The following is a 9,300-nucleotide window of genomic DNA, read 5'->3' as shown; positions in this document are numbered from 1 at the left end:
ACAAGCTCCTGGAAGACAGATTCAGGAAAAAACTTCGTCACAGTCAGTGTCCAGACTGTGGAATAAGCTCCCCCCAGAGGTGGTGCAATCATCCACCCTGGAAATCTTCAAGAGACTAGACAGTCATGTTGCTGGGGTCACCTGACCCCTAGTTATCTTTCCTGCTTGGTGCAGGGGGCTGGACCTGATGATCTTCCAAGGTCTCTTCTGGCCTTACAATCTATGAACCTTATTTACTTTTAACTCTAATTCATAAATACCTTTTACTAGAATTGGTTCCCCACCATATAATTTAAGATTTACCTGATTTACCTGTCTCAACTCAGTGTGGGTAGGTTTTTAACTTCAGACTGTTAATGACAGACTCTGCAGTTACATTCAGCTGTGGAGCAATATCTAACATATAGGCAATACAAGTTCCAGGTGTGTTCATTGTAATAGTCCAATCATTAGAGATGTCTTCATGTCGCATAATTCCTATGAAGAAATTCTCTTCTCTGAAGTCAGTGTTGTTGCACCCTTTTCTGCACATTGTGCTGCTGTTTCCTTCTGCAGTGTGAAGCACATATGCAGCTGCTGACAGACATTCATTTAAAGGCACAATGGGATCTGACTCTTCAGTCCCAACAACTGCATCTCCTACCATGCCACAAGTGCATGGCAAGAGACACAATTTTGGAATCAGGTGTTGGATCCCAACTGCGTCCTCTTTGCCAGTGCAGGGAGAGCTTGGGATCATGATCTTAGGCTGCCTACACTGGCAAGTTGAAAGCTGGGTATATGACTGTCGGCTGGCTCCAGGCCCACACCACGGCTCCAATCAGCCCTGTTGTAGTTCCCCAGGCAGACCACGGATCACTGATCATGTGCTGGATCAGGATTGCATTGGGCCTGGCTAGAGATGTTCACCTTGTATAATATGTTTCTGGCTGGTTTCCCTTTTTGTGGTGTCATTAATTCCCTGAACACGTGGTCAGGTTACTATTTAAGCTATGATTAACAGCCTAATTGCAACTTAAGTGTAATGTCTGCCAGGGGCCTATGCCTTGTTTCTTTCTATGAAAATCCTGGCCTTGGTTGCAGAGCACAGAAAAGTGATTCAGTTTTAGGTATACGTGACACTTCAGTCCACAGGCAGGGCAGGGCCCAGATGTGTGCTTTCCTCTACAGCATCTGTAGTCATTGATGTTGCCTGTGTTCTTCCTGCGGTTGACAAGCTTCTGGCTGGATCAGGAGCTTTGCTCGCCTGAAGCTGCATGCTTACCTTCCACTGTTTGCAACTTTTTTTGATTTCTAAGCGGGTCAGCAGTAGCTGGATTTCATTTTCCCTCCTCATGTTCAGCACTGAATGAGCTCGGCAGCCTGGCACATTCTATTTGCTTCAGCCAAATCTAAGTCTGGTTCCTTCGGTGCTCTTCTTCTAATTCTTCGCTTTCCATTTCCCAGTACTACGTAGACTCTTATTAAGGACTTGGCAAGCTCTCGGTCTCATAACTGGCTTTCTCTTTTGCAGTCAGTATAAAACTATTAAACAAAGTTACCATATCTGTCCCTCTGATATTCAGCAAACTGACTACCTTCTGCTCCTCACTTTTCTGTAGCTGCACTTGCTTTCAAGAATAATTCAGATTGTTACCTGAATCTCTACCAGTCTTCTCCAGCATTTCTGGAGAGGTTCAACTGCACTGGGAACTATCTGTCCCATTTTTTCTCAAAATACTGGCGCTCCCCCTCAGACTGCACCTGGTCTCACTTGCCATTTGTGTGTTCAGCAGAGGAGCCCTTGTCAGATTCCAGGAAGGGGTTAGCCTTTATTAAAACAATCAGCAAAGGAGAGGATATAATTGGGACAACTCCACAGACAACCGCCCGGAGCCCTTGCTCCTACCCCACGGCCCAGCTTGGTCTGGCGGAGCGGGACGGTGACAGGAGTGCAAGCCTCTTAAAGGGCCAGTATCCTCGCAGTCCGTGTTCGGGGCAGGGCTGAGCCCCGGGAAAGGGGGTGGCCGGTGAGATGCAAGACGCGGCGGCCCCTTTCTGTCCTAAGGCGGGATCTGGACCACGCAGTCACCTCGGGCCGTAACCTGGAGCCCTCCCGGCGGGGCGCGTCCGGCTATGAGGGCGCCTTGTCCCGGGTGACGCCGCCTGCGGTCCCGGCCGGGGCCTGGCGGCGGGGAGACAGCCGGGAAGTGCCCCGGGAGCCGGCAGCGCGGCTGGTCCCGGCCCGAGCGCGCAGGGGCTGGCGGGGCGGGCGAGACGGGGCTTGCACTGCTCGCCAGGGAGGGGTTAAGCTGGGAGCCCCAGCCTGGGGGCCGGCCGGGCGGGCGGGAGGGCGGACGAGGCTCCGCGGCTGCTATACGGAGTCGGGGCTCTAGGTGTCCTGCCTGGGAGGGTCCCTGCTGCATTGCAGCCGCGGCGCTGCTCCGTGTCTGGCGCGCACAATGGCGACTCCCAGCTCCAGCTCCGGCTCCGGCTCCGGCTCCAGCAGCGGCAGCAGCACGCCGGGCTCGGGCTCGCAGGCGCACGCGGCGGTCAGCAGCATGCAGGGTAAGCGAGCTCCGCGCTAGGCCCCGCCTGCCCGGGCCGGCCCCGCTCCCGCTCCCGCTCCCGCGCCCCGGCCCCAGGCCCCGCTGCGCAGGGCGCTCCCGCCGGGCTGCGGCACGGCTGCCCCGGATGTGGCTCCGCGGCCCGACGCCTCGGGCTCGCGCCTGGGCCCCGCTCGGGCCGGCCGCAGCGGCCTCGGGGCCGGGCCGGGGCCTACGGGTGTGGGCACTGCGGGCCGGGCCGGCCGGGCGGAGAGGAGGGAGCGGCCGGTCCGGGGCCCGCAGCTTCAGTGCCCGGGGGGGGGGAGGGGCTCGGCTCGGCCCGGCCCGGCCCCACCGTGTGCTAGGGGCAGCCGGGCCGGAAAAGCGCCGGGGGCCCGTGCGCGGTGGCGCTGGGCTCGGCCCTGCAGGCTCGGGGCCGGGGCCGGGCGGCTTGGGCCCGGCCCGCAGCGGGTGCCTGATGCTCGGCGCTCGGGAGCGGGCGGCCGGGGTGACGGTGCTGCCCCGGCCCGCCGGGGAGGCGGTTGCATGGGCCGCCGTGGGCCTGGCTGCGGGCGCCGCCTCCGAGCAGAGCGCCTGCGGGAGGCGCCGGGGCCGGGGCCGCCCAGGTCGTGCCGCCGCCGCGTTGCTGCAGCAGCGCCCGGCCGCTGGGTGAACACGGCGGGTCGCCGCCTGGCCCGTGACTCGTCCCGCAGGGCCTGTTCCTGCTGGTCCCAGGACATGACATTGGTCGGAGGCAGAGTGCCAGGTTGCCCTTTCTGGTGTGATTTCAGGTGGCAGTGACTTCCGGGAGGGTTTCCAGCCCCATCTTTATTGGGCAAATTCTGTGCTTGGAAGGATTTGATGCAGATAAATACCTCCCCCCCTCCCCCAGCATAGATGTGCAATAGCATTGGCAGTAGCCCCGCTCGTTTTCCAACAGCAAGTCAGGTGAAACGATGGGGCAGATCTCAGATGCCACTTTATTTAGAAGCCAGTTTCTTAATCACAGTTCAGATTAATAGTGGCTGATGTCAGTTGTTGTAAGAAGTGCCATTCTTGGAAAGCTGAACATTGTAAGCACCAGTTTAAACTTTGTAAGCACATGGCTGTCTCTGGCCAGCTGTCACTATCTGAGGGTTGTGCAACCTAACAAAATAGGTCAGGGTTGTCCAAGGGCTGGCTAGTGGGCATCGCGGGGCCCTGGGGTTTCACCCAGCTGCCGCTTTCCCATTGCTCTGGCTGTAATCACAGCTGAAGGCTCCCCTCCCTCTCTTCCAGCTGCCACTTTCTGCCTTTACCCCAGGGGGTGAGGCAGTGGGGCAGAGCAGGGAGCTGAAGGTGAAAGGGGGGGAGGGGGAAGGAAATAGGGTTGTGGGCTGCAGTGGGGTAGGGGGCCTCCTATGTGGGCACATGTTGTTGCAGGGAGGAGCTGTGCTTCATAGAGTCAGTGGACCTGGAAGATCATCAAGTTCGGTCCCCTGCCAAGGGCAGGAAGATAATGAGCTCAAACTAGCAGGTTGGAGGAGTTCAAGAGGAGGCTGGATAAGCACCCCAAGGATGGCAACAGAGCCACGTCTGCCAGGAGCGTGTTGCAGGTTCTTGTTACCCTTATGGAGAAGAAGTTCTTCCTTACGTCCAGTCTAAAGCTTCCCTCTGCTAGTTTGTGACCACTGGTCCTTGTCTTCCCCAGGGGTGCCTTCCTGAAGAGTTGCTCCCCCAGATCTTGAGTACCTGCTCAGTGCACCAGCATGCGGTGGGGGGTAGCGTCCACACAGCATGCCTAATGTGGCCCCAGGCAATGTGTGGCCTTGGTGGCTTAGATGTTAGACAGCCCTGTGCTGACCAAATGAATCACCACATCTCTTCCCACAACTTAAGTGCAGTACCATTTATAGGATAGTAAATTATTATTGTAGAAACTATTACTGGAGAAAAATGACATGCAGACATCTTGTTATTATATCCCGCTCTATTTGCACCATCACAAAGAAAGCAATGGTTTATTTTTTCTTAAAAAAAATGAAGATCTCAAAGAGCATGTGGCATTTTTTTCTGTTGTGTTGCTGCAGTATGAAAACAGTGTTGTCTCAGTCTGTAACAATCTTAAGCGCTACTAGTAGCATTTATTTATCAAATATTTAACTTTTTCAATACATGTGGGGTTTAAAAATAGTTATTTAAAGAAGAATCCAATATTTTTACAAGGATAATCATAGAAAAGTAAGGCTGGAAGGGACTTCAGGAGGTTACCTAGTCCAGTGGTTCTCAATCTTTTTTGTACCAGGACCCATTTGTAAACATCAGTGGCCAGTCCTGACGCACTGCCAAGGAGAGTTGATGTTACTGTGGCTGCCTTAGTATTTTTTTTTTTTTTAATTTTGTTTTAGCTAAAGCCAAAATAAGAGGATAATGCTTTAATCGCATATGAATCATTAAGTATCACCTAGACATCTGCTTTGAAAAGAGAGACTAGAAGATACAAAAGAAGCAAGCACAATAACAGGAGACACCTCTCCCAGGCAGCAGGGCCACTACTGCCTCTCCCTGGTGCCTGGCGCAACAGTCCCCAGCTCCACAGGCCAGTTTCAACATGCTAGCTCTAGCTTGCTGACCCTTGCCTGAGGCTCTTTCTGGTTTTAACTAACAGAGTTAACTCAGAGATCCTCAGCCTTAATCACTCTGCAGTTCTTTGCTACTTTATTATGCTTGCTTGCTTCTTTTGTATCTTCTAGTCTCTCTTCTCAAAGCAGATGTCTAGGTGATATTTTAATGATTCATACGTGATTAAAGCATTATCCTCTTATTGTGGCTTTAGCTAAAATTTAAGATCCTTTGAAAGTGTTTGGAAAATAAGACAGCACAATTTGGAAGATTTTTGAATTGTTTTAAGACCAGCTTATATAAAAACTTAGCATCTAGGATCTAGGTTTAGACACAGACAGTTCTAACTTAAGCAGGGAGTTGGACTAGGTCAGCATTTCTCAATCTGTGGGTCGCAGCCCAAAAGAATATACAAAAGGGTCACAAACAAACTTTAAAAATAGATTCTCCCTTAAAAAAGAAAAAGATTACACTGCGCAGAAAAGTTTAAATTTGTCCTCAGAAGCAAACATATTTTCACCTATAAGCACGTATTCCCTGTGAAAGCATGTATGTTATTACCTAAAAGTCCAAATTTTTGAACAAGCTTATATAGATGTTATGACTTTTTAGATGGTGTTTGGAGAGGGAAATTTGGTTGTGGCTGTGAAGGCTCAAACTGCACGTGGCTGTTGTGGTAATTTATGAACTGAGGTTACTGTGGATGTTACTGTGGCTGCCTTAGTATTTTTTAAAATTTTGTTTTCCTATCAATTGCATTGATAGGAAACATGCTAGGGCAGGGGTGTCAAACAGCTGTCCCCTCAGGGTTGGACTGCTTGCTGGATTTGGAGTGCAGAGCCATATCATTTGGCCTGCAGGGCTAGACATTTTGTTGGTATCAGCATTACCAGTAATTGCCATCGCTTCTGAAGCTCTGGCAGCTGCCATTCTTCCCATGGCCAATTTTCTAGACTCACAGGCCAGATGAGGAAGTTTTGTGCTCTGAATCCATCCCATGGGGTTCTCTACGGCAGTGGTCTCCAAAGTGGGGTGCACAAGACGATCTATTGGGATGCAGGAAGAAAATATTAGAACTTCTACTTCTATTTATATAAATATACTTAAATTGGGGTGCATGCTCAAAAATTTTTTGCTGATAGGGGTACACGATCAAAAAATTTTTTGCTGTACGGGGCCAGAAATTTGGCAGTAGGATGAGCAGTGGTAATAGTTAGTGCTGCTGCTGCTCAGCAAACCACCAAATTTCCAACTCCGTGGGGCAAATGATACAACTTTACAGGATGGATTCAGCCCTCAGGCCATATCTTCAACATTCCTGGGTTAGAGTAACCTTGGTTCTGTGCAGGGAACTTCTTGTGTAGAAGTTTTCTTGGTAGGCAGGAAGGACAGTTGGGATTGGTGATCCAGGGCAGGTTTTAGGTGGTAGCAATAGTGCAAAAAATCTTTTTTAAGAAAATGGGGCCACCATTACTGAAAATCATTTTGCTAGCAAGGAGCTCTCAGCAGGCTGTGAAGTCATGTTCCTATTTTACAGATGGCAATATCAAGACACAGTAAGGTAGACTTCCTTGGTGAGCACTGTGGCTAAATGGAGTAGGCACATGCCTGGAATTCTTGGTTGTAAGCCTGGTCCAGCATCTGATGTATATTGTGCCCTTGGGCATACTACAAAACCCGTTTTATCTTCTGTAAAACAGGAAATAGCTATCTTGTGTAGTGTTGTTTGGAACAAAATATCATGTTGAGGCCAGTTGCAGGCACACATGCTTGGTTCTTTGGTGCAGGATGTCAGTAAAGGGGACGGACAGTCTCCAGTCTCTCCTGCATTCTTCCTCCACTCTCTGTTGCTCCCTCTGTGCATGCCAGGCTACCATAAGCAACTAATCTTTCTCTGCTGCTGAAGGTACTTGTTGCTCCTGTTGACCAGTTCGTTAGGAAGCAGGAAGGAAGAGACAAGAACTTTGGTTCTTCCCTCCTTCTAGGACAAGGGAGTCTGCAGGGAAGCTTCGCAGGCCTTGGCTGTTCCACTTTTATGCTGGAGACTAGGAAGTGGTGCTGTCAGCACAGGATGGTTGTTTTTCTTAATGAGGAAGCTTGTGAATCGAAGAGAATTTAAGCTGGTATGTATGATTTTCCTGAGGTAAGGGCCCCATGGGGGTTTGCAGAACTTGGAATAAATGGGAGCCAGAATTGGATCTGATGAACTAGGGCAGTGGTTCTCAACCTTTTTGTATCGGGACCCATTTGTAAACATCAGTGGCCAGTCCCGACCCAGTGCCCCTCACTCCCGATCCACAGCCCCCGCTCCCAGGCTGTAGCCCCCCAGCAGCCCCTTGCAGGCTGGAACTCTGCCAGGCTTCAAGGGAAAAGCCATGGTTTCCCATGTTTTTCTTCTTTAAAGGAGAATCCATTTTTAAAGTTTGTGGATCTATTTTTAAAGTTTGTTCATAACCCTTTCATATATTTTTGTGATCCACTTTTGGGTTATGACCCACAGGTTGAGCAACACTGAACTAGGGAAATCATAGGATGGCCTTGGGGTCTGGAGGCTAGAAGACTGACTAGTTAGTCTGAGTTATTATTGGGGTCCAGAGGAAAAATAAAAGGTATGAGATATGAATCCCAGCTAGTGCTGAGAGACAGCTCCCATAATCATTCTAAGGAAGAAAACTCAAGAGAACCAGTTGTCATGAGTTAGGAGGGGAATAAATTGAATAGAAAATAGAGAGGTAGTAATGTGTTAGTGTATAAGATGCACCTTCACCCTGCCTTTAGCACAATTTCAAACTAACTGAAATGGAGATGCGTAAGTAGGTGAGGGAATTTGCTATTTCTGTAGGTGGTGTAGGTGAGAATCTATACTGTACTTTTGTCTCAGTGTGTATCTGGCTGTCCACAAGTGTGCAGCTTGTATTTTGGGGTTGTAAGCAATCTGCCTGTAAGCTTGTCTCTTGGCTCTTTTATCAGTAGCCAATCTATCAAGTAACAAAGTCAGGGAAAATGGATAATATAAATCAGGTAGGGAAGCATGAAGGACATACAGGTACAGATGAACATACCAAAAGTGAGAAGAGGTGGAGAGAAAGTGAAAGAAAGAACTGGTCCTTTACATTAGAAACCATATTTTAAAAAACAGATTAAGAAATCTGTTTATATGATAGTATAGAAAAAGCAAGTTACAGTTTTAAAAAGTATTAAGTACTCGAGTAATCAAAGTAAGTGCTTTTCTGATGGAATGATAGTTAACCTTACCTTGTCTACACCACGAAGTTCTGTTGGTGTCCCACAGTGGGGGCCAGCCTTTCTGGCAGGCATGCCATGAGGTAGGCACTGCACACTTCACGAGTGTCACTCTGGTTTCCTTCCCTTGCCCAGTTTGTCGCTCTGCTTTCTGCTCTGCCCTGTGCTACCTGATTGATGTGCTGCTTGGCTTTCTGCTCCCTGCCCTGTCTGCTGGTGTGTTTCCTGCTCCCTCCCTGATTTGTCATGTGCCATACACGCAGGCTGCTGGTGCTACTTGTGGCATGTGTGCCACAGGTTGGCCACCTTAGTATACAGCAACCACCACTACTAAGCTGAATAGCTGTACATATCGCCATACCTCTGCTGGCACTTTGTCTCTGTTGCAAGCAGCTGTGCTGGCTTAACCTGAGGTGTGCTCTGGGAAGGTGTCACCAGTGGCCTTCATTGCAACTTCCAAACCAGTATATTGGGAGTGGAGGTGAACCGGCCATCCCAAGGGCATCTTCTGTCCGCAGTGTATTTGTTTCTGAATACCTTGATTCTTTTGTGTTTGAGCCTGCTGTTTTTCAATGCTTCCTGCTTGCTCTGGTCCTTTTCTTCCTGACATGGATTTCAAAGGGTTCTTTAGCATGATTGAGTCTTTGGTTGTAAACCATGCTGCCCATTCTGGGTCCTGGAGCCCCATTGGACATAGCTGTCAATGGCAGTTGGGTGAGTGAGGCCTACTTGCCCTGCAAACACTTGGGACCACCACCCCTTGGCCCGTCACTGTTTGCCCCATGGCCGATTTCATCACTGTTGCTGCCTCTGCCACCACCCCTACAACCACTGCTACAGCTGATGGCCCCACAGCTAGCCTATGAGGAGCCCTGTGGTTTGGCTCTGGCTTGGGCCACTGGGTGAGTTTGACACCCCTGATCTAAGCCAT

At 50.2% G+C, this 9,300-nt stretch overlaps 1 protein-coding gene across 6 annotated transcripts in view; it reads left to right on the top strand.

The window, feature by feature from the left end:
• Nucleotides 1-1,952: 1,952 nt before the first annotated feature.
• Nucleotides 1,953-9,300, top strand: part of MAP2K4 (mitogen-activated protein kinase kinase 4) — a 201,001-nt gene continuing 193,653 nt past the window's right edge. The window contains exon 1 of one of the 6 annotated variants that reach the window (XM_090059218.1): nucleotides 1,953-2,547. In XM_090059218.1, the coding sequence (XP_089915344.1) occupies nucleotides 2,442-2,547 (106 nt within the window). In that variant the 5' untranslated portion in view covers nucleotides 1,953-2,441. The remainder of the gene's footprint in view (nucleotides 2,548-9,300) is intronic. The other 5 variants (XM_090059219.1, XM_090059220.1, XM_090059223.1 and 2 more) reach the window with 5 other exon arrangements.

This window comes from Crocodylus siamensis, chromosome 8 (genome assembly GCF_052110815.1).
Source record: "Crocodylus siamensis isolate JL-2025a chromosome 8, ASM5211081v1, whole genome shotgun sequence".
Taxonomy (NCBI): Eukaryota; Metazoa; Chordata; order Crocodylia; family Crocodylidae; genus Crocodylus; species Crocodylus siamensis.
Note: the sequence above shows the minus strand (reverse complement) of the source record. Positions and strands in the feature narration are given on the sequence as shown.